General features: G+C 39.0%; 1 protein-coding gene across 1 annotated transcript in view; it reads left to right on the forward strand.

The window, feature by feature from the left end:
- The window catches only part of cabp4 (calcium binding protein 4), a 27,213-nt gene continuing 10,539 nt past the window's right edge, over window positions 1-16,674 (forward strand). The window contains exons 1-6 of the mRNA XM_071504157.1: window positions 1-110; window positions 3,985-4,041; window positions 4,534-4,635; window positions 5,032-5,164; window positions 13,035-13,065; window positions 13,383-13,526. Coding sequence (XP_071360258.1) covers window positions 3,986-4,041; window positions 4,534-4,635; window positions 5,032-5,164; window positions 13,035-13,065; window positions 13,383-13,526 — 466 coding nt within the window. The 5' untranslated portion in view covers window positions 1-110; window position 3,985. The remainder of the gene's footprint in view (window positions 111-3,984; window positions 4,042-4,533; window positions 4,636-5,031; window positions 5,165-13,034; window positions 13,066-13,382; window positions 13,527-16,674) is intronic.

The raw sequence follows: 16,674 nt of genomic DNA on the forward strand, positions 1-16,674 counted from the left end.
CCTCATTCGCATCTGTCATCCAAGACAAACAAGAAGAGAGATCTGATTAAACAGAATAAACGCGACATAAAACCATCTATTTCTTCCCTTTCTTTTGGTGGCTGAGGAAGGTAAGCTTGTGTATGTGCGTTTTGCTGTACTACTGATTTATGGTCAAGTGTCAACTCGTTTTCTCTGAAATGTTCAATAATTCAAAACAACTGGAATCAGCTATGGTTCATTTGTGGTGAGAGGGTCTTGCAGAGCATGTTTGAGGCAGCCCACTCACACTTTAATGAGACTGACAGGCATCTTCTCTCTGTTTTATAATACTTGATATATCTGGATCTCAAGTGTATTTTGCTGTAGAAGCGAACAGATGGCCAGCCCACTGTTTGTATTTGTTTTGGTTCAATATTTGCATCTCTGTTGCTTGCTACAATGCCATCACATCAACAGACTTATTCAAACCAACTCCACTGTGTGATTATCAGACTGCCCTCTAGAAATACATGGAGGAAGAGGTTGTAATTAGACAAGAATTATACAAAGCAATAAACAGATTTTCCCAAATGAGCAGACTGGAAAAGATGTCAGTGAATGAGAAAAATATCTCATTCTCACCCTCTGTTCCTCCCTATCTGCACCGATACTGAAGGCGACAGTCTAATTTCAGAGCCGTGACATGAAATCAGTGCTGGGGGGTGGTGAAGGAAGTGGTGGAGAGGTGTTAAAATAGGTGAAGATAAGATGGAGTGCCAGACCAGATTGCATTACTATCGGTTGTTTATGGATCAGACACAGGCTGGTTGGGCCCTCTGGGACTGATTGTCTTCTGACTGGACAGCAGGCGAACAGAAAGATAATACGAAAACAAAAGGAAAATAGAGGAAGAATAGAAAGACGGTTGAGGCTTCGCCTGAACTCGTGACTAATCTGACCTGAGCTATGTGCATTTTTCTATCTGTGACTTTGTGTGTTGAGTTTTTTTACATCTACCAAGGAGGTGATTTTTGTTCCTGTTTGTTTGTCTCACCTGTAAATTAGAAGGCCATCTTAAAAACCACCCAAAAATAATTATATTTAGTGCAATTGTTGACATGTGAAAAGGACCCACTGATCTTTTTTTTTGTTTTTTACAATTTGTGTGAATGTGGCAAATATGACATGCTTAAAGGGAAACTTAATTTATTAATTAACTATTACTACATTTCTAATAACTTTAACATTTTCCTGTGACTAAAGTTTTGTCAGAATACAGGCAGAATTCCCATATGTGATGCTACAGCAACATCACAGATTTAAACTAGGGATGAACAATATGCAAAAGAAATCAAATTGCATTTATTTTGGCAGATATTGCAATTGAATGGTAATTTTTGCATTTTATTTTCACTGAAAAAAGGATAAAAATGATGATGATGTGATTTTTGTTGGGCCTTGTACCAAACTAAAGGATGTTCCTTTTCATGTGGAGAATATGAGTTGTAAGCTGGGGCATCTCTGTAGCATTGTGGTGCTGTTGTGATGCCTTACCTTCATCGAAAAACATTGCAGCTCTTGTGATGTGGATGTTGCACTTGGCAATATTACAATTTCAATAATGTAAACAGCTATAACTCTTGTGACCATGAGTGCGACTCACTTGTTATATTGCAAAATTCATCCTTGTGTACAAACCCTTTATATTTAGGATTGAGGTATTCTCCAGAAATCACGATCACTATCATCCAACCAGCATGGTGTGTGTCACTGCGTGTATTTTGATTCACATCCAGATACAGAAAAACATTTTTCTTTCCTTTTCCTTCCATTTCAGAAAATCCTTAAAATAACAGATCAAAAGAATGGTGCAGCCTTGGTGGAGTAATCTCCTCTCTGAGTGCTTTCTATTTTCTGCCTGTTTTGTGCCTGTGCCTGTGTGTGTGTGTGTGTGTGTGTGTGTGTGTGTGTGTACTGTATGTGGGTCTTGTTTGTATGACATACAATGAATCCCAGCACCCTTCACTCCAGTGGCTCTTGTGAATTATATTTAGAATCCCTTTTTAGTGTTTAACCCCTAATGCGGCAGCCTGCTCTCCATCATCAGCTGTGTTTGTTTTAGCCCAGTCCACCTGGCCCTCCATTTCATTACTTCAATTAGCGTGATTAGGATCTAAAATTGCTTGTGTCGGCTCGATGATTGACAGCAATTGGCCACTTAGGGAGGAGACACACAAAGCGCTGCTCAGTGGCTTGTGCGGTGAAACGTGCATGTGTACAGTCTGTGCGTGTGAGTGTGTTTGTTTACCCTGATGGGAGTTGTGCTCACTGAAGATGAGAGCGATTCTTGAGGCAAACAATGTGAGACCACCGCTATAGAAAGTCCACATATCTTGCTTTACCCACATGTGCAACGTGAATGATTTTGGGGAGTGAAAGAGACACGTGTGTGAGAGAGTTTGCGTGTGTTTGTGTGTGCATACTTGCAAATACACGACTTTGTAAACATAATGAACATCATCATAGCCTGCATGTATAGATAAACTATTGCTGCACTATGCACAGTACAGTACAGTGTAGCAGAGACAGATACTATAAAAACTGTCCAATTTGAAACAAAGTCCACGACTGTAATCTGTGGACATGAACATTTCTTCCCTCTCCGCCCTTACATCTTAACATGCTCTAAGCGTGTTGCAATCAGCATGCATCACATGCTCACTGATTGTGTGAAAGCGTGACAGACAGGCAATCACTACTCAGTCATGGCACGTTTCGTTCAGCCCAGTGGGAGTTGGGAATGCGGCCGGTTTGGCGGAGGCACATTAAACGGTCAGACGTAATTTAGAGGTACGGCTGGTCTTCATGTCTCGTCTCATTACGGCCTTCGTGGTCTGCACGGCCCCAAGTAGCGACCGCTGGAACAGCTCTTCAGTATCTGTCTTCGTACCATCTTTGTGGCATGCAAGATGGTAGAGTGAGGCATTATGTTTATGGCACATCAGTGCCAAGCAGGGCCGTTCATCATAACGCGCTGATAGCCAGAACCGCAGAGGTCCATGACAGAAGATTAATCTGCCTCCGAAACAGACAGCCATAAGTCTCTCCTCCTCCTCCTCCTCCTCCTCCTCCTCCTCCTGCGGCTCCTACTCTGCAAGTCCAACACATGTGATTGTCATTCACCCCCTTTTACCTCATCTTTCTCTCCTCCATCTCCCTCTATCTCACACTCCTGTCTTTCTATTTTTCGCACTTCCTCTCTCCACCTTATGTTCCATTCATCTCAGCTGTCTTGAGCTTTCCACCCACTCATTTTCTTTGTGTACCATTTAGATTTTATTGTTTGGGTGGGTGTCCTCTAGTCCAAATTAATCTGTCTCTCAAATGAATAGCAGTAATTCCTCCTCCCTCAAGATGTACTAGTCATTCATTAAACTGAATCCTGTGTCCATGTTTTTTTTTGTTTTACAAATTGTTAAAACTGTAAAAATAAACCCAGAGATGATGATCACCTAAATCTGCAGTTCCCCTCAGCTCATGGAGCATTTTAACATCTTTAAGCTCATTGTTCTGGTTTTTGTGTCCCATAACTTCACTGTTTTGGAAGGCAGCTGTTTTCAGTAACAAAACAATAAAATCCCACTGTGCACTACCTACCAGCACCAAATGACACAGGCAAAGTTAGCAAGTAGGTGGTGAACGTAGTGCTGCATTTGTCAGCTACAGCCAGACAGAGCTAAAATGACTGGATTCAAAATGAAAGTGAGTGCTGCTCAGTTTCTGTCTGGCTGTTTCATAGGCAATTGTTTGCTAATAGGTCTGTTATAACAACTTTAAAAGATGATAATATGTTAATGCTGTGTGTGTGTGCTTATTCCAAGTGGCCAAAAATAACAACTTTAACAATGTTGAACATCTGATTTTTTTTTGTTCATTTGTTCATACATATTTAGCATTTAGATTTTTTTTGCCTCACTGTCCAGCGCTCACATTCCTCTCCACATGTATTTCTCTTCCAAACAGGATGTCTATGAAAAGTGCAAAGGGAGGCACAGACAGTAGACCATCATCTGCTGCCAGGTCAGTAACAGCAAGCTAAAAATGGTGCAGAAAATTTGTAGTAAATTCATAAACTTGTAACAGAAACCTCAGTCAAGAGTTGGCGCAGATATGTAAACACACACTACATAAGTCTAAATCACAATTTTGGGCTGAAACATAATCAATAGATCCATCTCAAAATGTATTTTCTTATACAATAGCAAGTGGGCAATTTATGATGAGAAAGACAGACTCACTACAGATGGTGTACCAGCTTGGGAAAGAGTTTTACCATTTTACACAGATATATAGTCCCTAAACTTTTAGATATTCATACAATATTCTGCCATTGCTACTGCTGTCTGTCAGCAGTCTGAGTCCATGCAAACCTCCTCAACAGATTGCTCTATCTAAATTACAATCTTTTTTTGCTGATTTTCAATGTTGGTTATAAGTAAAAAGAGAAGTATTCATTTTAATTACAGGACATTTAATGCACTTTAAACTGAATAATTCTTCTTTCTCTCCTAGTTTGTCTCCACGAGGGGGGAGGGGTGCAGCAGCTAGCAGATCGCCTGCTTCTGGGAGATTCAAAAACAAGGCCCTTCAGCTCAGCCTCTCCAAGAAATTCTGGTTATTATCATTCTGTTTCTAATCAACATTGATTAGAACAAGGGGAGTGGGTTGTGTAGATCTGTGCACCCAATTAGTGTCATCGATTGGTACCTCGGCAGCAAAACAAGCCTTCAGAATTTAAAAATTGTCCTCATAGAATTCACTTCCTTTCCTCTTTTTTCTGGTGACTGATGTAACCACTGATGTCAGCTGATTGGTCTGCTGACGTTTTTCAATCATTTCACTCAAGCTGAGCAATTTTTTCAAGGGAAGCTAGATGGAGTAACACCTTTCTAAGAATATCACCCAAAAAGCACTTAAGTGTTTTTGTTAAAGTAAGTTAGGAGGGGAAATTATAGTCCTGGCTTTGATGATGACAGCTCTCAACACTTCACACAAATGCACACTTCACAGCTCAAAGTCACAGTCCCCCAAAGGGAAGGGCTCTGCTGAAGAGGACGCTCGTCGGCGCAGTAAAAGAAGCCTCAGCAACAGTTCAGCAGTGGCTGCTGCCTACATCTCCTACCTCAATAAACTCTTTGGACAGGTCAGTTCATACACGTTTGATATCACAGCCATTTGTTGGTTAAACCAAAAGAGGACCGAGTTTCAGTTTTCATCTTTTGGTTTTATTAAAACCTAGTTACCCCAAAGTGCTGGAAAATGGTCTGGCTACACCCACTATCATCTTGCTAAAGGGAAAAACTCCCTGGCTCGTTTGCATTTTTACAAATCAATCATAATTGTCATGGGCAGCACTGAGTCCAGGATGCAGCTACGGTACCACTGCAAAATAGTATTTGGTGGAACATTTCTACATCTGCGAGCAAGTACTGTCATTAAGATCGCTAATTCCCTGCAAAGAAAACTGCACAAAAGAACAGCATAGATGCATGTCGACTGTGAGTGGCTGTAATAATTATGAGAGCGGCAAAGGACAGCGAGGTGACATTATTATACCCTTTTTACACCAAAATTAGCAGGTATAAGCATTTTTTTTTTTAAATGCAGGTGAACCTGCTAATAAAAGCCGATTGACCCTTTTTCCACTGCCAGTCGAGTTTGCCTTTCTGTTCAGACTCATGACACACACAACTGCAAGGAGTGATGTCCCCACATGCAGTTACAGAGCACACACACAGATGCAGGAGAGAGACTGAGCTGCTAGCTGCCGTGCAAACTGGTAAACAGATCTGTCATGTCTCATCTCCATATTGGTGCTCCAGTAAAAGTGTCGGAGCCTCCATGTGAGACACTCTGATCGGTGATTGTGTGTTTTTAAAACTTATTTCAGGGCTGTTTCATCCCCAAGTGCAATATAGCTGCTGTGTTTCTGGGTTAACAGCACCGTGCTGGGCCAGTGCCAGGTCTGTCTACAGTGTTTGTACTCTGAAAGATGTTACAGAAGGAAAAGGGGCGAAAATCAGTGTGTTCATCTGGGTTTAGCCAATAAATACCCGTGTCTACTGCAGAGTCATTCGACCCAGGTGTGAATGCCGATTGTTCCCTTTTCCATTGCAGACAAAAGCCTGATGTTAGTGGGTCTTAGCAGGTTTTTTGACCAGTGGAAAAGGGTGTTTCTTTTAACCATGACCACAAAAACCTTAACCATGTGATTTTACTGTAACCACGATAACAAAGCTTCCCTAATCTTAATTAAATAGCTATTTTAACTAAATTATTGGCAGTTTTTTTTTGCCAAACCTTAACCATAGCATTGTCAAACAGTAAAACAGATAAATAATGCTGTTCTGCCAACAGGGGGATCAGACTATGACTATCGATAACTAAATAAATAACATATTTTGTCATTTGGACTAATTTGTCAGACAAGTCAAGAGGTCCCTGATGATGATTTTCAAGTGAAACTGAATGTTTTCAAATACATTCGTTCTCTTATTTATCAGTGGGTCTCCTAGTTCTTGGTAACATGTGCACTCTGAAAGGACTTTAAGCAGTGACGGTTGAAGGGACAGCAACAAGCCGGTTCTTCAACTGTCGCTGCTTACAGCCCCTATTGTCCTTTGTTGAAACTAGTGGCCATATATAGAATAAGACATCAATATCAAATCTGACGAGGAACTTTGTGAAAAAGAGTAGATCTTGGATTCAAACTAACAACACATCTAGGACTGGAAACAGACAAATGCAGTGTCAGTAATGTGACCCTTACTGTACTTACAATGACCACAGAAAAACTTTCCACCCTCACAAGGTAAATGTGAAAACAAACTCTGCACATACATAATTGCATTTCAAATAAACAAGTCCTTGTACAGTAGATCTTGTTCTTTGCCGTGGGTATTGTATGGCATCCTCCTGAGGGGAAGGGTGGAGCTGGTGTGTTTTGTCATCGTTGATTGTCACAGCTTTCCTGTGTACAGCTGTGCTGTAGAGGTCATCTAACGGCTTTTGTTGGCGGCCTACCATCTTCCCTGCTGTCTTAACAATCATGGTCAGCTTTTTTTTATTTACTACAGTCAAGAGTCCATACCAAACAAGGATGCTCTCCCAATTAAAAAAACTGTCTCAGACTGGCTTTCTTAGATATAAAATCAACATTGTCTGTGTGTCATCTATGCCTGTTCTCAGATTTTCCAGACTTAAAACAGTTGACAGTTTCTATGGTTTGGTCACACAGAATCAGTGATGAGGGTGGATATGCTTGTTTTGAAAATAATTTCCTTTGTTTTTCCAACATCAATCAACAGTGAGCTGAGTCTACACCACTGTTCTTGTTTGGACACCTAAGGAAAATAATCAAAGCAACAACATCAACTTATTTAAATATCTGAAAATTGCTGTTGTGCAGTGTCATTTTTTAATGTCTTTCTGTAATAAGAGAATAATACTGGACATAAAACATAGCCCTGAAGGTCCCTAGTGTTTAAAAAGAACTAAATCAGAGAGTGCGTCTTTAACACAGATTCCTTATGTGCAGTTGAATTTGCATCATGTTAAAAGTTGAGCTTAAATCAACAAATAAAAGTCCCTCTGTGGTTTTACTGATTGCACTGATGCAACATCCAATTTTTTTTTTTTATTTTATAAATTTTTCTGGTAATTTATGTCATTTTATTATTTCTGTCTTGTTTTTTAATCTGCTTGTTGGTATTTCAGTTTTTCTCACAGGTGTGTAAGCTACATGTCATTGTTTTTCTGCCATCATTGTTGATTCAATACAATAACAAAAATTTGTTCTGACAAAGACGTCAAGCTGAAATGTTAGCAGGTTTGGCAGCCCATTAGCAGTAAGTGAAATTATCAAGAAATGAAAAAGACATGAAGTGACTTTCATTACTAGGAAAAAAAATAACACACAGATGGCACTTGTAGAGACACAAAGCATTCCAAATTAAATATAAAAAACATGATGGAATAAATTATAATAACTACTGACAAAATATAGAAAATAACATTATTGTGAAATAATCTAACATTTTCATTTCACTCCAGCTGTTTCAAAATATCTTTTTACAAAGGATTTTCATGTTACAATGCCATCTCTTCCCCAAAAACAATTTTATTTTATTTTGCTACTTTTCATAACGTCTTTGTTTGTCAATGAAAATATACAGGGCAGAGCCAGTTATACAGTATGATTGGCTGTGAGCTCCTTTAGACCAAAGCAATGTTGAATGTTGAAAATATCTGATCTATACATATGTATGTGAATATATATTTAGTCTATTTATTCACTACATTTGGATCTCCATGAGCATGTTAGAGGGTGGCAAACAAAGATCGATAAAGTGGAGGTTTGTAGACTCACAGTAACAGCTGAAAGAAATAACTTTACATCGACTTTAAAGTTACGCAGAATCGAGTTGGAAAACGAATCAATTTGTTCAGCAGATTCTAAGTGGTAACTATTGATTGGAAATATAAACACTGATTGTAGCTGTGGTAACTGGTTTTGCAGTGAACCATGAGTATCCAAAGATGATTTGGGAACCAGTAATTGCTGATGTAGAACACGTCAAAAGACAGTGGAAAGTCAATATCATTACCCCCCTCCTTTCATTCAAACTTGGAACCATCTGATCATGACTGTGGGCTGTTACCTCATCTAAATCTAAAAAGGCATCCTTTTAAAGAAGTCACTCCAATAATTCCACTTCACAAAAGATTTACTGCCTGGACACTGGGCTGGCTTCCACTAATGCAATACTTGGCTGAAGTTAAGCATTGGCTCTGCTCATGCCTGATACCATGATCCCAGATTCCTGTAGGGCATCGGAATATTTGGGGAAATGACAACTGGAAATGAGCCAATAAATGATCCATCTCAGTGGCACCTCCCTTATTTCTGTTCTTATCATTAGCTGATTTATATACCAAGAACCACTGCAGTATAGGTTTAACTAAGGTTTTTGGCAACTCCATGCTCAGGATGTTAATGAGCCTGACTTAAAAACTGTGTTTTTTCAAGGACATAACTCTGAATAACAAATAAATAATTTCAAGGACTTATTCTATGTTCTTTTAAAATTAAAAATCGAAAACTTTATTTGTAGAGGTTCATATTCTCATAGTTTAATCCATAATACCTAAAATATAATTGATGTTATAATATAAAATGTTTAGACATTTCTAGTCAGCTGAAAGCCTAAACAGCTGGTGAATGAGCCAGTGTTTGTGATGCATGAATGAAAGAATTTAAGAATAACTTTTTCATTATGGCACATTAGCCCAGGAAAATATATCTTATTAATTAAAAAAAAAAAAAAAAAAAAAAAGTAAAATGTATGTATGTCCTTGGCTACAATGTAAATTTATAATCTAGTTTTTAGGTTTTCAAGGAATGTTTGTCTAGTATACATTGTATCTGTATACATATACTGTATGTATGTGCAATATTTATATATAGTATAGTAAAAATTGCATTTAAATTTTTTTTTGGGGGGGGATTCACTTCCATCACTGACAATGTTCCAAAATCCATTAAAAAAAATAATAATAATATTTTGATGTTTGATGGTGATAATGAAATGTCATTAGTTATAACAGCCTTTTAATTGTAATAATTATAATAATAATAATAAAAAATAATAATAAAAATAATAATAAAAGGCTACTGCTGAGACCCTATTACAAAGCAAAGCGAAAAGCTTCCCATAAATGCCTTCATCACAGGGATTTCCTGTAAAAGATAACAGAGAAATCTGCGCCAAGGGCTGTTGTGTGCCTATGAACCTTTTAATGATGTTTCATAACTAGATTTCTTAATACCTAATGGGGCCATTTCATTGTTTTAAAGCAATTTATGGGAAATGAAAACCATTTCACAATGACCTTGGGCTACTATGGACTCCTCTTCCCCATCCTTCATTGAGTTACTACCTCACCTGTCATAACTGATCTGCCTTGTTTTACTGTGACGGTCCTTGGTTTGAATTTACTAGTAGCCAGGTAGAGAGGTCTGCATCGTTTCCACAGGACAGGGGACACGCTGTTTTGGTTTCTTCCCCATCACGTAGGCAGGGAGACCATCAATCCTGCAGCATTCCTAATCCCTGCCTCATCACACAAGTATTAATAACCCCCTTAGCAAGGTTCACTGTCAGCACTCATTAGATCCGACTGGAACTGGGAGAGACAAATAGCTAAAGAAGGACAACTGATGCATTTACATGTCAGACAGAGCCTCAGTGGAAGACTGTGGATGCGTAGCAAAATGGACTGTACCCATCAGGCTGTACTTATTATGTGCATACTGTACTTTAACTGTATGGTGACTCTAAGTGCCCTTTCAATCTGAGGACCTTGTGTTTGTGTGAAGTAACCACATACCTCTCATATGTGTTCATGCGTCATGCTTACAAAGCAGTAGGCTGCTCAATGAGCCATGTGAAGGCAGGCAGAATGAAATTAACTGTTAATGGGCTCGTTCTGATAGATGAATAGAGAGTCTGCATGGCATGCCGTCTAATCCTTTCTGGGTGGGAAAAAATCCAATTAATGTGTTGACCTTGCTATCTAAATATGCCCTTGTAGGATGGAGGATCCGGTGCAGGGTAAACAGCGGTGCTGCGCTCGGAGTTGTTTTTCATGCTGTGGCATCAAAAATAATATTACGTGATTTAAAAGGTTTATATAAATCATGCCTGTTTTAGTATTTGAGGAACAGCACAGGTACAGTATACTAAGAAAACTTTTGATGCAATTACGTCCTGGCATTGCATTTGTGTTTAGACTCTGTTGGCAGTATTATACAGTGAATAATCATTTGAAAGCCTGCCATGCGGAGCAGCTTCCAAATACACCATGGTGCCTCTTCTTTTCCTGCAGCTATTGTGCACTTGAACAGGATGACCTTGTATGATTTATGTATTAGCCACCCTGAGTGCCAAGATGTATTAGGATGTATTAGGAGGAAAATATTGCACTTCTCTTTGCATTTCAGTTTCACTGTTGCTCTGATTTGCCTTTTCATCTCTCACTTTTTCAGCAGTAAAAAGAACTGGGTTGAAAATTCATAGTTCATAATTCATAATTCAACTAGCAACAAAGTAAGGGAAATAGGCCTTTGATTAAAAGCATAGGTCCTACATTAAAATGTAAAAGTGCAAAAGAAAGGCGAGCATTAGATAGACTTTAAGATCAAAGGAAAACACTTTTTCTTTCAGAATCTGAAGTGGATGCAATCAAACTATTTTCACAGCTAAGGTTGTCTATCCCCTTTACATGCTATTCTCTAACTGTGCTGCATGTTTTTGGTCCTTTGTTGGAAGTTCTTAAAGTAAAACCACAAAATAGTAATAGCTATAGCAATCAGACAAATGTGATGAGGTTAAAAGTGCAGAGTTCCTCTAAAATACAGTGGAAGAAATTCAAAGTCTAACATACAAGAAATACGAAATGAAAGTGTCAGTACTGCAAAGTACCACAGATAGATCAAATCTGTTTCTTCCACCTACTACTGGTTCTTATTCTCTGCTTTAATTCTTTCCTTACTGCATGACAGTGAGAAAAAACAAGCTCACAGCAAAGTAGAGCACATTTGTGCTTTTATACAAGCTTTTATAAGCTCGTATGTCAGTCTTGTTCTCTGAACTTATAGATATCCTCGGGCTTGTGGCATCTTTGTTCTAAGCGATATTTCCATATGCGATGCTCAGTTGCTCTATACCAAGATGACAGAGTTTGCATGTTTCTTGCTTTCCCTGTGGATGTGATGATGTTTCTGTAGAAGAATTGTACATTGTTACTAAGCCCTAGAGTCAAGATGTTATAAGCCCAACTTAAATGAATCAAAAAACAAGTATCTTTATAAAGATACATTGTCAAATTGCTTTTAAAAGACAAGTCATTTCATTTCAGGGTGATATTTCAATATCATATGCTTTACATATGCAAATTTAAGTCATCACATGTTTACAGTTATGCTAATTAGAACATAGTTTCAAGGACTGAGGCATGTGATATCTGTTATGTTTGTTTCATGTTAAAATGTGAGCATATACAAGGCCAACATACAATATATAAACTGTATGTATATTATATACATGTGAACCTCCTAGACCTCTAAGCTAATCCTTTAAAAACTTTGCATTTCTTGCCTGAGGATATGTATTTGTACAGTAGTGCAACAGATGGCCAAATTATATTGGGTTTTTATCAAAATTACTTGTCTGCAAGCAATTGAATATATTAATATATCACTATTTTCAGCCCTTAGCACACCTACATTTAAGTGCCATCCATTATGAATACATGACAATGTGAAGATTTGGTTCCTAGCTTCTAGCTCTGCCTCAACCTCCCTGAAAATACATGAAAAGATGAGGGAAAGAGGGAAAGAGAGAGAAAGGGAGGGAAAGAGAGTGAGAGATCACCCTGAGCAAATGTCAAAATAAGGTAGAGAATACTGAACGTTCCACACACAAGGCTATATGCAAATTATATGTCTTGGGTCTGTGCAGGCAAGTGGGTCTGTGCAGGCAAGTGTATATGTGCATGTGTCTTAGTTTACACTGATCTATTCTTTGCGACAGTGCAGGGTTTGTGAAACTCACCGTCACATAGTTGTGTGTGAGTGTGTATGTCTATGCACATACAGACTGAGTTTATGCAGCATCTCCCTCAGGATGCTGCAGATGCAATGTGTGTGTGTGTGTGTGTGTGTGTGTGTGTGTGTGTGTTTGTGTGTGTGCGCGCGTATGTAGGGGTATGTGGAATTGTGTCATTTTGCAAATTAGAAAGACATGTCGCTGGGTGAAATCCCATTAGCGTTTACTGTCAGCATGCAGCAGTGTTGACATGATATGCATGTTATTCTAATTTGCTAGTCAAGAACAGATTATCACTGGGGTATTCTCAGGAGAATTCGCTGTTTTAAAGCCACTCTGATTTTACATCCTGTCCTCCAATGCCGTCTCATTATTTTCACTGTCTTTCTTTTCTGTGCTCTGCAGGAGAGAGAGCTGATGCCAGAGGAGTTAGATGGTAAGATGCTGTGAGTGTAATTATGATGCAAACACATGATATTCCACAGCTTCATCAATCGCATTGATATTTCCTCTCCTAGCTTGAACGTTTCTCTGAATGTTGTTTGCCATTGACTCAGAGCTACAAAATCAATTAAAACAACATAACTTGCTGTTCTGAAGAGCTGGCTTTAGTTCTGTCTGCTGGAGTCGACAACTAACTGATAAGTTTACTTTGCTAAAAGCATTACTATCAGTGTCTGCACACACTTTATATGTGTTTCACTCTTCTACTTCGTGGTTTGCTGCAACTTCTGTGATTTGTGTGTCTGTCAGAGCTGCAGGTGGCCTTTAAGGAATTTGACTACGATGCGGATGGCTTCATCCATTACAAAGACATCGCAGACTGCATGAGGACCATGGGCTACATGCCTACAGAGATGGAGCTCATCGAGATCATCCAGCAAATCAAAATGAAATGTGTGTATTTATCTGTCTGGTAGTATGTGTGTGCATGGTTTTCAATTCTCCCTCAGTGGTTAAAGCATGTGTGCATGACTGATCTCGGTCTTTCTGAGGTGAGCAGGAGTAAATTTGTGAGTGATGTGTCTGTCTCTGTGCACGAACATGTGTGCTGGTATTTGTGCATGTTCTCTCCTATGTGTCCGTGAGGAACCGACGTTGATCTTTGAAGTTGGGGACATTTGAAACATTGTAGCAGACTGATTAATGGCCCTCATGCTGCAGGTGCAGGGAATATCCTAATTCATAATCTCGATGATAGTGGCTATGACTCAGGAGGTAAAGAAGCTCATCCTCTGATCACTGGGTTTGTTCCTCAGCTCCTTTGACCACAGCTTGAAATGTCCTTCGACACTGAACCCCAAATTACTGACCAGAAGTTCAGTTATTCTTGCCACTTCTTTCGGATGTTTGTCTGGTCGCTGCTATTCTTCGCCCATAATCCTGTCTTCTCTTTACAAAGTGTGTCACAACCAATCACTCGTTTTCCTTAATTCATCTAGAGTATTCGTTTGGACAGCACTGTTTTTTATGATGTGCTATGTAAGTACTTTCATTTTAAAGTTCAGTATTGTTGGTTTCATAATGGTGTCGTTGGAGTACCATTAGTTATCCATCTGCACAGGTGGAGAACATGTTTCCACACTGTCAATCAAATCTTTGCATAAAGCAGTGACTTACACGTTCTATCATAAGCTGGATTTCTATACAAATCTAATGTAGTTTTTTAACTGAATTTCAGGAAAATCAGCAGAATAATATGCAAATTAATGCACAATTCCATCCACCTCTGTTATGGGAACAGAAGGAGTTGGGTCATCAAGATGAGCAGCTGATGGTGCTAATTTTCCAGTCAGGTGCTATTAAACTATTGCAGAGGAAGGGAGCACAACAAGATGAAGTATGAAGATGAAGCTCTGCAACACAAGAGCTACAGATTTTGAACAACATCCATTCCTCCGAACGTCTTCTTCTTATTTAACTTACAAACATGAACAGTCTTGTCCTGTACCTTAGCCTGTTGAACATGCCACCAAACAAACATTTTCAAGACAACACTACTCTGCTAACATAAATATACAGGCAAGTAAGCTAATTAACTGTTCAGTGGCTGCACAGTAAACGCCATATAAACATACCTGCAAATGTTACTTTGGTTTGTTTAGATCCTCTGCGACGTCACCAATAGGTTTCTGAAAAGCAGTTTTGAAGCTCGGGAATAGGCGGTTGTCGCCATCTTTGCGTTGCCTGATTCAGCCTAGCTCACCCAACGGTCATTCAAAGTGACACCCCGTCAGTAAAATTTACATGGGTGAGTTATATAAACATATACCCCTGAAAAGTTGCCACAACAAACTAGCTACAGGGACCAAAACCATTTTTAACTTGGGAGACTATGGGGATAATTGACTTACTTTTCTCAAGTAGCTTTTAAAGGAACTGCAGTTTTTGGCACTTCCTGTGTTGGAGGTTGCCTTCCTCTTCAACACCGTGACTTACATGATTTAAAATATTTATTATGTATTCATTGCCTCAGACACTTTTATATGTGTATATGTCTGCTCTTAAAAATACACTCAATCAGTTTATACATAAAAGTGCAAGCTAGCACTATGCCCCCAGGACAATAACACTGATAATGAGAAAAATACTGAACTTTGGGTCCACAGTGTAATTGCCAGAAAACAATTACATCACACTGGGTACAGTAAGTCAGTGTTTCTCAGCTGTGATCCACAGGGACCAGAGTGCAGCTGGTTTCTGTCCTACCAGCTAGTTAATTAGATTCATTCGGTGTCCCATGTGTAAATACTCTCCTGATTAGATAGTTAGAATGACAACAGCAACAATCTTGAAAATGAGGATTGAGAGAACCATTGCTGTATTAACCACATGTAGACCTCCCACAAATGTCCACATCAAAATGTGATACTATGTTGTTCACAAACTTCCTGTCAAGATGCTAAGAATTCCAAAAACTACATTTTCATCATGCTGATTTAGGGAGAAGTCTGTATAAAATTACATATATTTCATTGTGACTTTACCACTTGAAGTAATGTTACAGCCATAAAAATGGTCCCTCAGGTTTAAATGATAAACTTTATATGCTATAACAGCATGAACAGCTGGAATAGGCAGAAACACAATATGTGATGTTCAAACAATGAAGAACTAGAATCACCGCCTCACGGTTGTATGCCTTCACCACTCAGACTAGTTTTATGTTTTGTGAGGTCACCGTGACCTTGACCTTTGACCTTTAGCCACCAAAATCTAGGCGTCAAGGCGTTACTGAGATATCATGTCCATAAGAATGGGATGGATGGACAAGCCAAAAACAATATGCCTCCAGCTCTGGCTGTCATGTCACAGAGGCGTAAAAACACTCCACCACTTTGGTGATATCATGGGCTTTAGATATTTCTATCTTATTCTCTCAAGTATAATCCCTGTAGAGCCATTAATACCATGAAATTCTGCCTTTCCTCTATAAATCGCATTGCATTATCAATTAAATAATAATAATCTCCTAAGACTTTTGGAAGAATTTCTCTACTCCGTGATTATAGACTGACCCACTTCAGGCACAGAAATTATTCAAGGCGGTGTCAGGAATCCCCCAAGACTACTGCTCCACAAGAGTAAAGCCAGTCTGCCAAAAAATATACCTTACCTTGAGGCAAGTATGAAAATCCTTAAAATGAATTGCCAGAAGTAGTCTTTTATTTCACAATCCTTCCACTGCGGTTGTAACTGGTAGATGACAGCCTTAGCCATTAGTTTCATGATTCAGCACCATTAAAAGTGCTTTCCACACAAGCCGAGTTCACCATAGTTTGAGTCTCATTTTTGACGGTCCTGAGACCCAGAGCACTGATTACATTTTTGAACCACAAAATGACAGCACGGCTTTATTGAGTCGTGTTTCACATCCACCAAGGCCCAGATAATGAAAACAGACCCAGCCTATTGGTCTACACTATCAAATAAGCCTGTCTTTTGTCAAACTAACAACATGAGCCTTCCCAATTGTATCAGTCTGTTTTGATAATTACCATGGAGATCAAACAAAACAAAACTGGTTCTAACTGGGGTGAAGGTA

The sequence above is a fragment of the Trachinotus anak genome, unplaced genomic scaffold (genome assembly GCF_046630095.1).
Source record: "Trachinotus anak isolate AG129_WGS33_773 ecotype Australia unplaced genomic scaffold, CSIRO_AGI_Tana_v1 ptg000019l, whole genome shotgun sequence".
Taxonomy (NCBI): Eukaryota; Metazoa; Chordata; class Actinopteri; order Carangiformes; family Carangidae; genus Trachinotus; species Trachinotus anak.